This window comes from Lynx canadensis, chromosome E3 (genome assembly GCF_007474595.2).
Source record: "Lynx canadensis isolate LIC74 chromosome E3, mLynCan4.pri.v2, whole genome shotgun sequence".
Lineage (NCBI taxonomy): Eukaryota > Metazoa > Chordata > Mammalia > Carnivora > Felidae > Lynx > Lynx canadensis.
In genome coordinates this window covers 22,085,678-22,105,046 of record NC_044318.1, presented here as the reverse complement: position 1 = coordinate 22,105,046, position 19,369 = coordinate 22,085,678, and the positions used below count along the sequence as shown (strand labels likewise).

General features: G+C 51.3%; 1 protein-coding gene across 6 annotated transcripts in view; it reads right to left on the bottom strand.

The window, feature by feature from the left end:
- The window catches only part of KATNIP (katanin interacting protein), a 194,177-nt gene that overhangs the window by 53,900 nt on the left and 120,908 nt on the right, over positions 1-19,369 (bottom strand). For 5 of the 6 annotated variants that reach the window (XM_030301244.1, XM_030301248.1, XM_030301246.1 and 2 more), the window contains exons 11-14: positions 19,011-19,076; positions 17,473-17,588; positions 16,009-16,108; positions 11,804-12,019 (exon numbers count right to left, since the gene is read on the bottom strand). In XM_030301244.1, coding sequence (XP_030157104.1) covers positions 11,804-12,019; positions 16,009-16,108; positions 17,473-17,588; positions 19,011-19,076 — 498 coding nt within the window. The remainder of the gene's footprint in view (positions 1-11,803; positions 12,020-16,008; positions 16,109-17,472; positions 17,589-19,010; positions 19,077-19,369) is intronic. The other variant, XM_030301245.1, reaches the window with a different exon arrangement.

The following is a 19,369-nucleotide window of genomic DNA, read 5'->3' as shown; positions in this document are numbered from 1 at the left end:
GAAAAGGGAGAAAAGAAACCGGTGCAGGCACTGGGACGGGGCTGTGGCACCGAGCCTCAGGATTTGCTCTGTTCCCTGGCAGGGTTTCCAGGCCTCAGGACCCCAGAGTGTGGTTTCCGCCCACCGGTGAGGCTGCCAAAGCCGCTCTCAAGGCCAGAGGAGCAGGGAAGCCCTGCTGCCGTGTGCATTTTGCACCAACAAAATTCCATGCCACAGGTGCTTTAGATGCAGGTGGAAAAAGCCAAATCTGGGGACTCTTCTCAGCCCCAGCTGCCTCCTGTTCCGTCTCTTTGGATACCTCTTCTACGTTCTGTCCCGAGAAAACTCACAGCTGCTCCCAAACAGCCCCCTGCAGGCTCGGCCTCAGTGCCTTTGCACAGGCTGGGCCTCTGTTTGCAATACTCTTCCAGCCCCTCCCTCCCAGGGAAATTCAGCCCAAATGTGCTGTCACGCCCACAGTCACCCCTTCCCTGTCACCGTCACTCTCTCCTCTAGGCACCTAGGGTTCCTTGCAGTGCCTAAGGTTAGCATTTTACTCAGTGTCCCACAACCACCTGTTTTCCAGTCCAGGTCAGCCCTCCACACACTTGACTGTGAGCTCAAGGGAAGCGTCTGTGTAGAGTTTCCGCACGGTTCCCTGACACATGGTAGATGCCACAGAATCTTTGTCGAATGAATGAATGAATGAATGAATGAAATTTACCTCCTAATAGCTGTCTTTTCATTGCAACTAGAGAAGAGGCTATAAGCTCATCTGGCCTGCCTAGCTGTTTCGTTTGGCTCATGAAGTATTCAAAAACACTGTTGCCAACATTTAAAGATGGGGAGATTTCGCCTTTCCCTCCAGAGCTAGTGTGTGGACAGGCAAGATGCAGGGCAACACAGGGCCCCTAACAGCTGCTGGCTGGGGCCTAGGGCACAGCTCCCATGGCCGGGCCGGCTGGGGCTCTCGGGCACCCCAGCCCCCACAGCTCCCTACAGTTTTAGAGTTTTGTTTTGTTTTAAATTTTGAGAGAGAGAGGGAAAGAGTGTGTGTGAGCTGGGGAGGGGCAGGGAGAGAGAGAAGTGGGCAGAGGATCCGAAGTGGGCTCTGTGCTGACAGTGGGGAGCCCGAGGCAGGGCTGGAACTCAGGAACCGTGAGATCATGACCTGAGCCGAAGTCAGATGCTTAAGTGACCCACCCAGGCACCCCAGCTCTCACAGTTTTAGTCTCACACCTACTTCTCTTTCCAGGTTATGCCCTGTCTGGCCCCTGCGGGCAACTGAGTCTAGGGTCCCCACCTAGTGGCTGACAGCTGCAGTAAGTCCCATCTGCCAACATCACCACCACATCTCTGATACCAGTGAAGTTGTCCCTTTCACCTAAACGGAGCACCGCCGTGTATTTGAGAAGGTCTCAGTAGACTCCTGTCACCAGGACCAGGCCGGCTACTTGACACAGCCAGGGGAGGAGACTGGCCGACGACGCTGGGGTTTTGCTGCCCCCCAGGAGATGCGAGGCCCAGGCTCCAGCTGCGGGGGGAGAACAAAGCTGGCTTGTTCCAGTGACAATGGTGCCTTTCAGGAGGGAGGAGGTTGCTTTTGTTAAGGGGGAGAGAGGGGTTCAAGGGGTTCTGACTTATTCCGGCCAAGTTTCTCAAGCTCTGCAAGAACTTTTAGTGCTCTGGGCAGCTGCAAGGGGTCAGGAGACCACATTTCAGCTTCCAACGGGTGCATCTCATTCGTTCCCCAAGTTGGGGCCTAAACTGGGTCACTGTGGCTGCTTGACAAAGGAAGAGTCTGAAGGCTGACCCTTAGACACGGGCGAGGGGACTGTCATTGATTTCCCATCACATTTCTGTCAGCAGGAGGGATAACAGGAGGACTAAGTGGGAATCATGGTGTTCAAAGTCAAAGAACATTAACCTGCGGGTAACTCAGGGCCTCATTAGCAGACAGAGTCTCTGAGATGAAGGCTGATGGGAAGCCATTGAGGGCTGGCCGAGGCACGCTGCGCGAACCCCCGGATGCCAGGCCAGCAGGCCGAGCGTCTGCTGCACCTGTCCATCACAGGCAGTAACAGAGACGGCAGAACAAGAATCAGGGTTCCCTCTTGCCGCCGCTGTGACCTCACTGGGTTCTCTCAAAGCCCTGGGAGGGGACGAGTGCTGTAACCCTCCCGTCACAGCTCAGCAAGGGAGCAAAGGGTGTGGCTCGCCTCAGTGGTGGAGTAAGGATGTACACCTATTTTAATCCATTCATTCATGCTGTCTTAGTTTGTATTCTCTCAGAAGCAGACCCCTGAGTCAAGGATTTGAGTGTCAGGAGATTATTTGGACACCAAAGGAGCATGGGGAAGAGGAGGGGAGGAAAGGCATTCCATAAAGAGTGTGTTACCAAGAGAGCCCGCTCCTGTGGCATCTGGAGCTCAGTGCCACCAGGGAATCTGGGAGCCAGAGCAGAACGTGCCCCGGAGCAACTCCACCCCCGGGACAAGGGAGCTGGGGTATTCATACCCCAATGCCCACCAGCGTAGATTGAGGGCTGCTCCTGGGGGCTCCATTCCCCACCGGTTTGGGCCCGCTGCACGGGAGGCAGAGTGGGCCCCGGAGGCCAGAAAAGCAATCCTCCGTCAGAGAATTATCAGTGGGAAGTACAGCCAGCACGCACAGACGTGGGAAGGGCCAGAGGGCCGGGGAGGCTCTCACAGAGTCTGTTACCCATTTGCTCAATACAAATACCCTCCTGTGGGGCAGGTGCCGAACTACAGTCAGGGGTGGGTGGCGGAGCCTGGCCCACCAGGTCCCAGCTCTGCACTGGTCGGGGAAGCAAACAAGTAATACTGCCAGGAAAAAAAAAAAAAAACAAAAACAAAGACAAACCCCAACCAGGCAGGGATAAATTCGACAAAGAAAATAAGAGTGAATTCTTAATGGCCAATGGAAGGGCATTTTTAGAATGGATGGTCAGGGGAGACAGGAGGTCCCTTTCTCATTCCTAATTAAGGTGCTTCCCTCTTCCAGAATTAACCTAATACAGATCTACCCCCTTCAGGGATATGCTGGACTGCCCTCAGAAGTAGCCCCAATTTAATAAATTATCATAATCAAAAGGAACAAGCTATGGACACACACAGTTTGGATGGATGTCAAAGGCATTATACTGAGTGGAAAAAGCCAGTCTCAAAAAGATTACATACAAGATCATTCCTTTTATATAGCACTCTTGAAGCGAAAACAGATCAGCGGTTGCCAACGTTAGGGATGGGTGTGTGTGTGTGGGGGGAGTATGGCTGTAAAGGGTTGCGAGGGGGAATCCCTCTCTGGTGATGGAACTGTTGTATTTTGTGTTTGTGTATTTTGATGGGGTGGTGGTTACATGAATCTACACATGAGTGATAACATTGCATAGGACTCATACGCACACGCACACGGATGTGTGTACAAAGGTGTGCACCTGATACTAATGTCAATTTCCTGGGTTTGATAATGTGCTACAGTTATACAGGATGTTAGCACTGGGGGACGCTGGTGGGCAAGGGCACAAGGGACCTCTCCATACTTTTTTTAAAAAAATGGAGATATACTTCACATATATATAAAGTCACCACCTTCAAGTATGCAATTCAGCGGGTTTGGTTTTGTTTAGTATATTTCAAGGTTGTGTCACCATCACCACAATCTTTTTCCAGCATATTTCATCACCCTAAAAGAGAACTCCATACCCAATGTGTGGCCTGCCGGGTCTGGGTTCTTCCACATCCCATAATGTTTTCGAAGGTTCATCCTTGTTGCGGTAACAATCGGCGCTTTGTTCCTTTTTACAGCTGGGTAATATTCCATTGTATGGATGTACCACATTTTCTTTATCCATTCATCTGTGGATAAACATTTGAGTTGTTTCCACCTTGTGGCTATCATGAATGATACTGCCATGAACATCTGTGTGTAAGTTTTTGTGGGAACACATTTTCTGTTCCCTTGGGTCTGCACCTAGGAGTGGAACTGCTGGGTCATAGGCTAACTCTACACTTAACTTTTGGAGAAACGGCCAAACTATTTTTCACCACGGCCGCACCATTTTACTTTTGTATTCCTGCCAGCGAGGCATGGTTTTTCCACATGAATTGCCAATACTTTATTATTTTCTCTTTTCTTTTCAAAAACTGTAACAACCTGGTGGGTATGAAATGATACGTCTTTGGGGTTTTGATCTGCATTTCTCTAATGACTAATGATGTTGATAGCATCTTTCCTGTGCTTCTGGGCCATGTATGTCTTCTTTGGAGGAAAGTCTATTCTGAGTGCTTTGGTCATATTTTCATGAGGTTGCTTGTCATTTTGTTGTTGAGTTTCAGATTTCTTTTCTTTATATATTCTGTATGATAGACCCTTATCAGATATACGATTTGCAAATATTTTCTCCCATTTCATAAGATGTCTTTTCAACTTTCTTGATGAATGTCCTTTGAAGCAAATGTGTTTTAAATTTTGATGAAGTCTGATTTATCTATTTTCTTCTTTTGTTGCTTGTGCTTTCCGTGCCATATGTAAGACCTCATTGAAAAGCTCAAGGGTATGAAGATTTATACCTGTGTTTCTTCTAAGAGTTTCACAGCCTTAAAGCTTTAAAAGTTCTAAGGTCTTTAATCCACCGAGTTAGTTTTTGCAGATGATGTTAGGGTAGGAACCCAACTTCATTTTTTTGCATCAGCAATCCAGTTTGTCCCGATATCATCTGCTAAAAAAATGATTTTTTTTTCTCCACCCAACAGTATTGGCATCTTTGTTGAAAATCAGTTGCCTGTAGAGGCACCTGGGTGGCTTAGTCGGTTTAGCTGGTTAAGCATCTGACTTTGGCCCAGGTATGATCTCATGCTTTGTGAGTTCAAGCCCTGCATCGGGCTCTGTGCTGACAGCTCAGAGCCTGGAGCCTGTTTTGGATTCTGTGTCTCTGTCTCTTTCCGCCCCTCCCCCACTCTCACGCACACGCTCTCTCTCTCTCTCTCTCCCTCAAAAATAAATAAACATTAAAAAAAGAAAAGAAAATCAGTGGACTGCAGATGTATGGGTCTATTTCTCTATCAATTCTGTTCCATTGATCTATATATATGTCTATCCCTATGCCAGTACCACAGTCTTGATTACTGTAGGTTGGTTTTGAAATTGGAAGAGTGAGTCTTCCAACTTCCTTCTTTTCCAACATAGTTTTAGCTATTCTGGGTCCCTTGAACTTCCATACATATTTTAAGATCAGCTTACCAATTTCCACAAAAAAAAGGCTAATTGGAATTTTGATAGGATTGCATGGAATCTGCAGATAATTCAGGGAGCGTTGCCATATCAACAGTATTCCAATCTGTGAACATGAAATGTCTTTTCATTTATTTGGGTCTTCTTCAATTCCCACCAACAGTATCGCATACTTTTCAATGTACAAGTCTTTCACTCATTTGGTGAAATTTACTCTTAAGTATCTTATTTTTTTTTTTTATGCTATTTTAAAACAGATTTTTTTTTCAGGGCACCTGGCAGCTCAGTCGGTTAAGTGTCTGACTCTTGATGTTGGCTCAGGTTATGATCTCATGATCTGTAGGACTGAGCCCCGCGTTGCACTCTGCACTGACACTTCAGAGCTTGCTTGGGATTCTCTCCCTCCGCCCCCCTCTGCCCTTCCCCTGCTTGCACGCGTGCTCTTTCTCTCTCTTGAAAGAAATAAACATTGGGGCGCCTGGGTGGCTCAGTCGGCTGGGCGTCCGACTTCAGCTCAGGTCACGATCTCGCAGTTCGTGGGTTCGAGCCCCGCGTCGGGCTCTGTGCTGACAGCTCAGAGCCTGGAGCCTGTTTCAGATTCTGTGTCTCCCTCTCTCTCTCTGACCCACCCCGTTCATGCTCTATCTCTCTGTCTCAAAAATAAATAAACGTTAAAAAAAAAAAGAAAGAAACATTAAAATTTTTTTTTTAAAAAACAGATTTTTTTCCCCTTAGTTTCCTTTTTCAGATTGCTCATTGCTAGGGTATAGAAATACAATTTTTTTTTTTTTTTTGTATATTAGTCTTTTATCAACTTGCTGAACAGGATTTTAGTTTATCAGTAGTTTTTGTGGATTCTTTAGGGTTTTCTATCTGTAAGATCATATCACCCACAAATATAGTTTTACTTCTTCCTTTCCAACCTCTTATTTTTCTGTTTATTTACTTATTTAAGTTTTTATTTGTTTATTTTGAGAGAGAGAGAGAGCACACGTGGAGGAGGGGCACAGAGAGAGGCGGAGAGAGAGAACCCCAAGCAGAGCCCAATGCGGGGCTCCAACTCATGAACCATGAGATTATGACCTGAGCTGAAGTCGGATGCTTAACCGACTGAGCCACCCAGGGGCTCTTTATTTCGTTTTCTTGCCTAACTTCCCGGGGAAGAATCTCGAGTACAATGTTGAACAGAAGTGGTGGAAGCAGGCATCCCTGTCTTGTTCCTGATCTTAGTGCAAAAGCTTTCAGTCTTTTACCAGCATGATGCGAGCTGTGGGTTTTTACAGATGCCCTTATCAGGTTGAGAATGTTTCCTTCTCTTCTTGGCTTGTTTGTGGTTTTTATCATGAAAGGGTGTTGAATTTTGTCAAATGCTCCTTCTGTATCTATTAAGAATGTTACATGACTTTTTCCCCTCTATCCTATTAACATGTTGTATTATATCGATCTGTTCTCATATATTGAACAACAAACCATGCATTCCCGGGATCAAGTCCACTAGGTTTCAACGTATAAATCTTTCTATGAACTGGGAGACTTGGCTTGCTAATGTTTTGTTGACGATCTTTACGTTACATTCATAAGGGCTGTTGGTCTATAGTTTTCTTTTCTTGGGATGTCTTTGGTTTTGTGATCAGGGTAAGACTGGTCTCATAAAATGAGTTTGGAAGTCTTCCCTCTTCTTCATTTTAGAAGAGGTTGTGAAGGATTGGTGTTAATTCTTCAAATATTTGGTATGACTCACCAGTGAAGCCATCTGGTCCTTGGTTTTTCTTTGTTGGAAGTTTTTTTTATTATTAATTCAATCTCTGTACTTGCTATAGGTCTAGCCAAATGGTCTATTTCCTCTTCACTCAGTCTTGGTGATTTGTGTCTTTCTAGGACGATGTCCATTTCATCCGGGATATCTTTATTTGTTGGCATAAGATTGTCCAGAATATTCCCTAACCATCTTTTTTTCCCTGTCAGGTAGACTAATGTCCCTTCTTTCATTCCTGATTTTAGTTATTTGAATCCTTTCCCCTTTTTCCTTGCTGATCTAGCTAAAGTTTTGTTAACTTTGTCGATCCTTTCAAAAAACCAACTTTTGGCTTCACTGATATCCCTTTATTATTTTTCTCTTCTCTGCACAAGGTTTTTGTTTTGTTTTGTTTTGTTCACAATTTCCTGCGATTCTACGATTATTTCCAAACCAAAAAGTACAAAAAAATGTATTGTGAACATTTATGTGCTGGGGATGTAGTATGGTGAGGACAAGAATGTATAGCTAAGTGTGGGGAGAGGGGAAGACAGATAATAAATGAGTGAATAAGACCATTTCTTAATGTGAGAAGCGCCCTGAAGAACATGAAGGAACAGGATGTGATAGAGACAGGTGGGGAAGACTGGGGTGGCGTGAGAAAAGAGTCCTCCACACAGGAGTCAGGGAAGGGCTTGCTGAGAAAGTGGTATTTGGGCTGAAATTCAAATGAAGAGAGAGGAGGTAGCCACACGACACTCTGGAGGAGGGAAGCTCTGGGCAGAGACCAGAGGTGCAATGAGCTTCAAGCGTCAGAAGAGCAGAAGGAAGCCTCTGGCTGCTGGAGCCCCGGGGCCCGAGGCAGTCGAGGGAGCCGAAGGCCTGTTCACAGACAGCCTCCCAGGCCACGGGAGGCATGAGATTTCACTTCTAAGTATACTGGGAAGTCATGGCTGGGGTTTTAAGCGGGGGAGGGGTGCAAGCTGACATTTGTAAAAGATCACTTTGGTTACAGAGTAGAAAATGGAGCAGATGGGGCCAGAAGAGAAGACGAGGAGACAGGAGGCCATTTAACAGTGGGCACGGGGTAAAGGCGACAGACCCGGGCTCTGTATTGCAGGAGGAATCAACAGGACTTTCTAATGTCCTGGAAGGTGGCAGGAAGGGGTCGGGGCAGTCAAGGAACACTCTTAAGAGGTTAAGAGGTGGGCTTAGCAGCAAAGCAGACAGCAATGCCATTTACTGAGCACAGGAATCTTGTAGGCGGGAGAGACGTGGGTAGTGCAGGGGAATGAAAAGTTAGGTTTCAGATCACTGAAGTCTGGGATGTCCAGTAGGTGCCCGACAAGAGACGCCAAGCAGGAAGTTGGCATTTAAATCAGGAACTCAGAGAGGTAGGCAGGCCCTGGCATATCCATCTAGAATCATCTTGAAGCCACGGGCCTGGGCGAAGCCAATAAGAGAGATGGCGTGGGCACAGAGGGGAGCCGGGCCTGCACTGAGCGTGGGGCACCCCCGTATGTTCTGGCGGCCCCCAGCTCTCTTCCACTGAAGCAACTTCTCTTCTGAACCCAGACTCCACTCTCAGTTACCTGCTGGTCAGATTTCAGCCGAGCTCCCTGACTCCGTGGCAGTATGGCCCGGGGCAGGTCCCTAGTCCTCCCTGAGACTTGGTTTCTCATTTATCAAATGTGGGAGAGCAGCCCCAGGTTCATGTGAGCATCGCACGAGGGATGTCTGAGGACCCCGGCTAGCACGCTGTGGGGCTAAACCCCTGCGAAACCGGGTGGTCCGGAGAGGCTGCGTGTGTTGGTAGTCCCGGACCTCGTACGTAGGAGGACCGTCGGGGAGACCCCATGCCAGGACGGCAGAGGGAATCCAGCCTGCCCACAGTTGGGCCTGGAGACCCAGTAGCCCAGGAGGAGATGGCTGCCTCATGTCCCAACCTCAGGGTCAAAAATTTAAAACCCCAAGCCCACCAAAACCATGGGCTGGGCTTGTCCCTGCCGTCACATGGCAAAGCTCACCAGCCTCTGCTAAGCGGAGGAAAAGGAACAGTAATTCTAGAAACTGGCGGCCATCAGGGGCGCTGGGGGGGCTCAGCCGGTTAAGCATCTCACTCTTGGTTTCGGCTCAGGTTATGATCTCAGGGCTTCGTGGGTTGGAGCCCCACATCGGGCTCTGTGCTGGCAGTGAGGAGCCTGCTTGGGATTCTCTCTCTCTCTGTCCTCTCTCTCTGCCCCTCCCCACCTGGCACTGTCTCTGTCTCTCTCAAAATAAATAAACTTAAAAAAAAAAACTGGCCCCCACCAAATCCAATGATGTTTTTACTGCCCCAGAATGCTCTGTTCTGTGCAGCAGGCTTCCAAAGTGCTGCTGCTCTGTGCACAAGGGAGACGGGAGAGGGGTGCCTACGGACTCGAAGCAGGAAGCAGAGAAGGAAAACCCAAGGCCAGAGCATCCCAGTGGCTGTGACCTATGGGACCTGTTTCTTTCAAGGTCACGGAGCTGCCGATCTTAGAGGGCTGTCACCACCCAGTCTAACCCCATGGACGGGTAGTGTCTCTCAGAGACCTAGCATCTATCCTGCCTTCCCTTCAGTAACAACCCTGAATCTCCTCCAGGGAGAGTTTCTCCCTGCCCCGCTGTGGCATCTCGGGGTAACTGGCATCACGGTGGCCACTTTCCTAGCCAGGGTCACCCATCAGCCTTCCTCTCCTGCGACCGTGTTATCTGCAGCAGGGCGACAGGATGACCAACTAACGCACACTGCCCCCCGCCGCCCCCAAAAAAGACCACACCCTTGGTGCACATCCTGGATGTTGCCTAGAACCCCAACATGACCACGGGGTCCTCTGGCCTGGGTGACAGCGAGTCTCCCAGCTACCCAAAGGCTTGCAACAAATTCCTTTGTTAGAAATTCGCTAAAGTGAGCCAGACTCCAGTTTCTTTTGCAGACAAGTAAGAATCGTATGGGTTATCCGTGCCCTCCAGTTCGATTTTACGGGGGGCGGGGGGTGCGCGGGCGGGGGGGCGGGGGGGGGCAGAGAAACTGATTCTCTGAGAAGGCAGGTAAGTTGCTGAAGTCAAAACCAGAATGCGGGTCTCTAGAACGGAGGATTCCCAAGCTCCCTTTTCTTACTTCCTCTTCTTTAAATGGGAATGATATCTCTTCTTAGTGGTATTAATATTATTACCAATAAAACAACAAATATAACAAGAGCTGGTGTTTTGGAGCCCTTAGGAAGAGCCAGCCAGCCACGGTGCTGAGCTTTTTAAAGTTATGTTCCATCCCCACAACATCGTAGCAAGGTAAGTTCCATTCTTACGCCCATTTTACAGATGAGGAAACTAAAGCAGAGGTCAGGTGAGTTGCCTGTGCTCGTGAGGCTGCAAACGGTAAGCTTCGAACACGGGCCTTTCTGCTCCTTGAGCCTGTGTACTGCTGGGTTTAAATAAGGTTATATGGATGATAGCCCGTGCCTGGCACTAGGTAAGAACTGAACATGTGGGCGCTGATTTCATTTTCAATACATTTTAAAAAATTTATAATTGTTCTTTGGAATGGATAATACAGGTGCTTGGCGGGAGATTTACAAGGTGCCAACAAGGCCCCAAAGGAAGTCCTCCTATCGCCTCTGTGCCTTGCCCACCCGGTTCTATGGCCCAGAGGCAAAGTCTGTCCCCAGGTTCTCAGGCCCCTCCTGGGGGCGAAGCACCGCATAGTAAAGACATGCTGCTGGGCGGCCTACCTCAGCTTAGCTCCCAGTCTCTGTGTCCAACTTGCAAGTGGAAAGAGGAGAAAATGCCAGTGCTCGCCCTTCCTTCCCTCCTTCCTTCCTCCCTTCCCTCCCTCCTTCAAAGGACCCCCTCCTCCCAGTAACGCCCTCTCCCTAAAGGCATGTCCTCACTAATGAATGAACCCCCTCCCTCCTCATCCAGAACCTTACTGCCTGCCCTACCTCCCTCTCCTCCTTCCTTCCTTCCTTCCTTCCTTCCTTCCTTCCTTCCTCCCCTCCTTCCCTCCCTCCTTCTTTCCTTTTTTGACTATTAGATATTTAAAGGGCAGGAACCTTCAGGGCACCTGGGTGGCTCAGTCAGTTGAGCATCTGACCCCTGATTTTGGCTCAGGTCATGATCCTAGGGTTGTAGGATCGAGCCCCATGTTGGGTTCCTTGCTCAACATGGAGCCTGCTTAAGATTCTCTCTCTTTCTCTCTCTCTCTCTCTCCCTCTGCCCCTCCCCTGCTTATGCATGTGCACACTCTCTCTCCCCCCAAAACAAAATGAAATAAAGGACAGGAACGTGTGATGTGTGTTGGGTGTGTACTTGATATTTGTTGGGAAGCAGGACTGGGGGGCGGGGGGTGCTGTGGACATGGGCCCTGGGCCAGGCTGCAGGATGTGAACGTGGCCCCACTACTTTCTGGAGGTGTGACCTTGACCAAGTCAATATTCTTCTCCAAGCCTCTGTTTCTTCATTGATAAAATAAAGGCATTGACCTCAATGACCCCCAAGGTTCCATATTTGGTGGTGACTGTGGCAAACTGCAGGGTGGATAGAAGGAGGTGACTTGGCTCCTCTTTGTGCCCTATTCTCCCAAGAACAAGCCCAGGGATCTGGGAATGAGCTGGGGGACGGCTCGGGGCCCTCACCCACACCTTTCCCTCAGGCTCCTTCCACTTTGCCTGAATGAATGATGATGGACAACTATCTTCTTCCCCTCCCCATACCTGCACCCCCCACACCTGCGTCACAGACTTATCGTGGGCAGAGAAAATGCATCAAAACACAAGGCCAAGGCTCACTGTAGTTTCAAGCACCGCCTCCACTTACAGCTAAGTTCCTATTGACCAGGTGGCCCAGGTCCCCGGGCGTGTCCGTGTTCCGGATATCCACGTCATGGGGCGACACGTAAAGCTTTGTGTTGTTCCGGTCAAAGAACTCAACTTCCGTGAGACCCACCCAGGACGTATGGCCCCAGTTGGACAGGATTTCCATGGTCACGTAGACGGCATCTTCGATCTCTCTGCCTCTTGTTCTCAGTTTGTCCTTAACAAACATAAAAATAATGCTAACGGGTCAAAACACGACAGGCTGGATTCAGCTCACCGCTACACAAGTTATTTAGCCACTCGGTGCCTCAGTTTCCCCATCCATACAATGAGGATAAGAACAGCACCCATTACATATAGTTATTACAAAGATTAAATGAGCTCATATTTGAAAAGCATTTGAAACAGTTACTGTGAATCCTGGCAGTTGGTATTTCCGTAAGAGTTTGCAAGTAACAAAAAAAGGTTTAAAAGGCATCAGATCGTGGCTGAACGTGCTCTTCTCTTCCTCATTACCAAGTGTTCACGGCCTATCGGCTGAGTTGGGGAAGGTGTTACGGGCTAAATTGTGTCCCCCACCTCCCCAAATTCAGATGCGAAAGCCCTAACCCCAGTACCTGAGCGTGTTCCTATATTTGGAGACACGACCTTGAAAGAGGTAATTAAGTTAAAATGAGGCCGTGAGGGTGGGCCCAAATCCAATGTGAACCATGTCCTTAGAAGAAGGGGAAATCTGGGGGCTCCTGGGTGGCTCAGTCGGTTAAGCGTCCGACTCTTGATGTCTGCTCATGACGAGATCTCACGGTTTGTGAGTTTGAGCCCCACGTGAGGCTTTGCAACGATGGCACGGAGCCTGCTTAGAATTTTCTCTCCCTCTACCCCACTCATCCTCTCTTTCTCTCAAAGTAAATAAATTTTAAAAATTAAAAAAAAAAAGGGGGGGTTGTAAATCTGCCCGGGAGAGACACCAGAAATGCTCATGCACACAGGAAAGATGGTGTTGAGACACCGCCAGAGGACGGCCATCAGCAAGGCAGGAGAAGAGGCCTCAGGAGCCATCAAACCTGCCCACACCTTGACCTTGGACTTCAGCCTGCAGAACTTGAGAGAAATACATCTCTGCTGTTTAGGCCACCACCCCATCTGAGGTGTGGCTACCCTAGCAAATGAATTCAGATGACACCATCCCTCTGACAATCCCGTCAGGGAGACTAAGTGAGATACGGGTACTGGGGGAAGTCCCTGTCATGGGTCCTGGCCCCCCGTGTGTGCTCCCTGAGCGTCCACTTCCTCCCATGTTTTCCCTTCACTGATTTTAGCGCCGCCTCCTTCCTGGGCAGGCTTTCCGGTCCGAGGCCGCGTGAATGCCATCAATAAACAGCCACGCTGTGGAATGGCTTCCCGAGGCCCCTTCGGGCCCCGACTGCAGTGCTGGTCGCCACGGATCAGTCCCTCATAAAATGGTGCATTCCCTGCGTGCACATGCCCTCTGTTAATTAGCACTGGTAATCTGCAATGGTTCTGTGAGCAGGGAGTTGAGCAAATGAACAGCAACTGTTCCCTACTTACTTTTTTAATTAATAGCCAGCGAGACGTGCCATCGCCCTCAGCGTGTGTTTGGATGAGCCTTGATGGCCACGCGACGGGGATGGGGACGGGGAGGGAGGGAGGTCAGCTCCCAGCTCCCAGAGGGAACACAGGGCCCGCTCTTACCAGCAGACCCCGCAGGCACCGCCTGCTCTGGGCAGAGCCGGGTGGGGCCCTGGCCAAGGCCCTCTGCCGCCCTGGGCCCGAGTCCCAGACGCGAAGGACAGTGATGAACCGAAGCCGGCCTCGCTCAAGTGGGGCGGCAGGGGGAGGGTGAGGAGGCTAATGAGCTGCTCTGCCAGGTGAGCGGCGGGAGGCGTGAAGGGAGGTTCACCTTGGCTGCCGGCAGCAGGGGGAGGTCCAGATGGGAGGTGAGCTGCCTCGCAGAGGGGCCGGCGGATCCCACAGCCAGTGCAATCTAAAACGTGCGACGTCCTGCAGCGGGGCTTCTAAATGAAGCAGCCGGAGGGTCTACTAACTAAGGACGCGTCGCAACCTGCCAGCGTCTCGAGTCGATGGCCCCCCTGCTCCTGACTCGCTTGATTTAGGATCCCTCGTGGGGGTCTAAGGTAAATGCGGGTTGGCTGCTCCGGGTCTTCGCACTCCCTGCCCTCCTCTCTCGTGTCTCTTCTCAGCCATGACGATGGTCCTAGAGGGGGAAGGACCCCTTCTCGGCCCAAGGAGGAGCCCGACTGCTCCAGTGAAATAGCGTGGCCTGTCCCCTGAGCCACCGAGGGGTGGGGGTGGGGGGGTAGCTCTGTGATGGGTACGTGACCCAATCTCAGTTCTGTGCGTGGAAGAAATGCTCTTCGCTCCTGACTGTGGGGCCCGAGGCGATGAGGGCAAGGGGCGGTAACCACTCTAGCTTTTGAGGGGTCCCAGGGAGACAGCAGAGCCGGGCCTGGGTGCTGAGGTGGGGACGGAGCGCGAGGAAGCGGCTGGCATTGTGGAGACACAGCACGAGCTGCTGGGTTGAGCCCCAACTGGTCCCCACTGTGGCGTTTGTTACAACAGTCTTTCATTTCCTTCGCTTCGTTGTAGAAGTCCGTTTGCCCTGGGTTTTCTGTTTCCTATAAAAAGACTTGATCAACCCAGGCTCTTTTTAACATGGCTGACGCTTTATCACACTTAGGATCTTCATGGCTGAGAAAGCCACTGTTCCGTGTGGGCGGCAGGGGTGGGGGTGGGGGGCAAAGCTTTGACTCCTCTAGATTTTTCTAGATGTCAGACTTTCAACTGGTATTTGCCGGATCCTCCTCGCCTTGTGCCAGGCACTGAGGTGCCCACCCTCACAAAACATTTTGTCCTCACAGCAGCCCATGGCTGTGGACTATTTACCCCGTGTGACAGCGACACCCCACGTAGGATCAGAGAGCTTAAGAGGCTGGCCTCAGGTCACATGCCGTCTAGATCATGGTGCCAGACTCAGAACCAGACTCCGGTCTAGGCCCGGGGAGGGGGCGGGGGGGGGGGTGGTTTCTGCCGTCACAGGAGTTTGACATGTGGCTCTCAGAGGGCTTTGAGTTAAGTCCTCATCGGCCAAGCGGAGGGTGGGTGACCGCTGTGCTGAAGAATCACAAGAGAGGCTGGACTCAACGAGGACAAACATCACCTTTTGCAGTTAACTGATTATATCCTTACCATTTTCATTCTGCGTAACCTCCATAACGATAATTCCCCTCCTTTGATACTACTGCTCTGTGCCGATATATCATACCTTCCCGATTAACTCCGTTATCATGAGACGTTTATGTTATTTCTGGTTCTTTTTTTTTTTTTTCCTCATTCTTCCTTACTTCCAATCACTCTGCAACAGAGATCTTTGCGCCTATAGCTTTTTCTCACTGTGGAGTGATTTCCTGAGGGGGTGGGGAAGCGGGATCGCTGGGCTGGGAGGACATTAAGTATTTCTACGGCTCTTCTAAAACCCGGTCTTTGTGCTTTTCAAGAGAGTTCCTTCCACCCGTTTCTATTGCTGCCAGCTGGGTAAGCCTGCTGTAACCCTGCAAGTCCAGAGCCTATCATCAAAAATAATCTGCAAACTCAGATATCAAATAGGACATTGAGGTTGCTCGAATCTGCATTTCTTTTTAAATTTTTTATGTTTATTTTATTTTGAGAGAGAGAGCGCGCGCGCCAGTAGGAGAGGGGCATAAAGAGAGGGAGACACAGAATCCGAAGCAGGCTCCAGGCTCTGACCTGTCAGCACAGAGCCCGATGCGGGCCTCGAACTCATGAACCGTGAGATCATGACCTGAGCCGAAATCAGGTGCTTAACTCACTGAGCCACCCAGGCGCCCCTGAATCTGCATTTCTGGATTACCAGCAATGTTGGACATTTTCCTGTGGGTTTACATGCTATTTTATATTTTGCCTTTTGTGTGGACAGGCTCCTCTCTGCTGCAACATTTAGTGCCATCACATGTACATCTGGGTGCTGGGCAGGAGGAGGATGGAGACTCGGGCAGAGAGAGGTGAAGTTTACCACTGTGGCAGCCATCCCCCCCCCCCACCCCTGCCCCGCAGAGAGATAATTGCCCCGAGGGGCCCTTCCTCCCTGACCTTTCGCGCGAGATGCTGGATGCATCTGGAAACCCCCCCAGAAGCCGAGCATCTCACCTCTGGATCCGGCACTGGCTCTGTCGGTGGAACAGCCCTGCTGAGGCGGACAGAGTCGCTTTCGATGGCCTGGAGGACTTTCAGAAGCCTTTGCTGTTGTCTGAAATGTGATTTGGTTTCAGCAAACGGGTGGTAACAGATGGTATGCAACAGAGAGCGTGCCCGTCAGGGCCCCGCACTGGCTTTTCTATTTCAGAAGAAGCGGCGGTTTGAGGAGAGAGTACCCGCCCCGCACGCGGTTCAAAGGCGCACACAGGCTGTTTCCCCCCTTTATCATAACCACACAATTCGTGATCAAAGAAGAGGAAATTGGGGCAAGGCAGCCCGCAGACTCCCTCGGCTGGGCAGGGGCTGGAGCAGCGGGTGGCAAAGGACAGCAGGCGGGCGGAATCCAGTCCGCAGCCTGAGAGCTCAGCATGGTTTTTACCTTTTGAAGGGTTGTTAAGACAAACAAACAAACAAAAAGTGAAAAGCCCTACTCACTAGGGCATTCGCTGTGTGGCCCTTTGCTAAACACACGTTTGCTACTCCCGGCCTAGAGACTCACTTTGTACCTCTTGCTTCTGAGGATGTGGGCGTTCCCAACTCAGCAGAGTGTGGTTTGCAAACGCACCCCACGCGTGCGCGGTTTAAGGCTGCGGAGCCGCAAGACCCCGGAGCACCAAGGATCTTGAGGGTGGAAAATGCGGCTCCCGGTGGGGTGTGTGTGTGCTGCCTATAAACAGGACCGCATCAGGTGTGAGGTCGCCTCTGGCACCAGCCCGTGGGCGCAAGGGGAACCAGCGAGGGCTTACTTATGGCCACAGTGATGCACGGCCATGGTTTCCAGGCTCTGGGGTCTGTAGACTCCTAGAGGGATGGCTGAAATGGCCTGTTCAGAGTTTTTCTGCAAATCGGGGGAAGGAAACTCCTCTGCGGTGGACACAGACCCGGAGGGTGCACAGCTTGGCCCGGAAATTCCTCTTTCGTGCAGTGGAGAAAAAGCCCTCGTCCCTCTCCGGGCTGCTGCGGTCCCCGGTGGGGGCCCCAGCTTAGTGCCCAGCACGCCAGCTGGATTTCGGCCCCCCTTGCCCCTCAGACAGGCAAGGGCCTTCTGCCTAGACCACGGCGCGTGCAGCCCCACACGCCGGCCGGGGCAGCGGGGCTGTGGGCCACGCTCACCCTCCACCCCCCAGGCCAGCACCCCCTGCTGCGTGGCGTACTTCTGGGGAGGCCTCTGAGGAGGATGAAGTCTTACACCGGGCTGGACCGAATCCAACAGGCGTAGACACGTTTGCCGGGAACACATCGAGTCCGTTCCGGGCTTTCGGGCTGGAGGGCGAGGGAGGCTAGAGTGCCAGGGGGCAGTTTTACGGGGTCTGAATGAACACAGGAGGAGCAAAGCAAAACCTCAGCTAACGAGATCCTCATGGCTGCACTGCTGTGGGGCTCTCGGCTGTGTTTGGAAGCAGGCTCGGTACCTACCTGCTCCCCAGCAGGCCGATTCTGTCAATGGCTTCACGGACGACTGTGGTTCCCCCCGTGGCCCTGCACGGCTCCTGCGGGCTGGTCCTGCCAGTCGCCTCAGGGGTAGGAAGTGGCTGAGGACGGAGAAGCTTATTAGACTATTAGACAGGAGGAAGGAACAGGAATGAGCATAACAGCCTTTTCCCTGGGCTGATTAGATCCAGGATCCCTCCCCGCCCCACCTCCACCCGGGGCCATGATCTTTGCAAAGAGACAGACACGTCAGTTTCTTCTGCTCCGGGAGGTCCCAGGAAGCAATCTCTTCAATCAGCTAAGGCAAACATTTTCTCTCCTCAAAGTCTTTCCCCATCTCAACCATACCCCTGCTCTGTTTGCTACAAAGTAACCAGACTCCATGGAGCATTCCAGTAACATCCTTAGGGCCCTTTCATTTTTAATCCTCCTTCTCTTACATTTGTCATCTAAACTAGACACGTGCTCTGCTCTCTATCCGCAAGTGAGTTTAGTCGCCGGCAGCTCGGTGGGTTGGGGGTGGGGGGTGGTCAGGTCATCCAGAAATCCCCGGCCGTGCGGCGGGCAGGGCCGCAGACTGGTCAGATATGTCAGCTGGCAATGGCTCAGGATGACCGGGAAATAGAGACCAAGCAGGAGGGACGCATAAAGAAAACCACTATGGTGCTCTGGCGTCCTGTCCTGCCTGCCGCCCTCTCCCGTGGGCGCTCTCTCTTCCCCTCCCGGCCTCACTCTCTACCCCCTACCCTCTCGTGTCCCCTTTGTGTTCCCTCTTCCCCCCACCAGTCAGGCTTCTGTCTTCCCGCTCCTGGGTCAGGCTGGGCTCATTCCCACTTCAGAGGGTCTCCTGTTGCTTCCACCTGGACTGCTGTCCCCTGTTGTCGGCTCATTCCCTAAGAGACGGGGCTCAGCTCAAACGGCACCTTCCCAGGGGCTCCCTTGGACCACACTTTCGGAGGCAGCAACCATCTATGATCTTTTACTGTCATCTCTCTCTGAAAGCACCTTGTTTATTTATGGCTTTACTTGATTGTTTTCTGGAAGTTCCACGAGGCCAGGGGCTAATCTGACCTGATTTAGCCACTCTGTATTCTAAGCACAGGGCACAGACCTGTGCACAATCTAACAAAGACGTTTCTGGGTGTCCCATTAATAATTCATGGGTCCCCCTTGTGTCTATTTGCAGGGGCTGTCTTGGCTGAGATAGGTCTGAGTGACCTAGTAGATACAGACGTTATTCATTTATTCAGGATACTAAGATCTGTTTTTGTGTTGTCTTGTCGGGAAACCAAAATGTAACAAGGAGCTGGAGTCCCCAGGCCTGGGTGAATTCCGGCTTCCACTCGTAACCTCGGGCAAGCTGTGCCAGCCCGGGTCTCCCCATCTGTGAAATGGGCAGGACAGCTGCCCAGGGAACACAGTGAGTGTCTGCTGGGACCACGTGGGGAAAGCCCTGTGGAGGCCACCGGGTGCCGTGGGGCACAGTGGGCACCGGGGTTTGCTGTGCTCAGGCCTTCACCAACCTCAGCGCTCTCTTCCTTCCCCTTCAGTAGACTGGTCCACGATTTTGCTGGTGGTCCCTCCGTGTCCTGGAATGAGGTAATCACACGATCTGAGGTCACAACAAAGCCAGGCGCTGTTGACTCCTCACTAACAGATGAGGGCACAGAGGCACGGGGGCTGTCTCGAGATCCTAGAGACACAAATGTCAGGGGCATGGGGGCCCAGGGTGGCTCAGTCGGTTGAAAGCCCGACTCTTGATTTCAGCTCAGGTCATGATCTCACGGTCATGAGATCGAGCCCCGCGTTGGGCTCTGTGCTGACGGTGCAGAGCCTGCTTGGGATTCTCTCTCTCCCTCTCTCCCCCTGCTCTGCTCGTGCT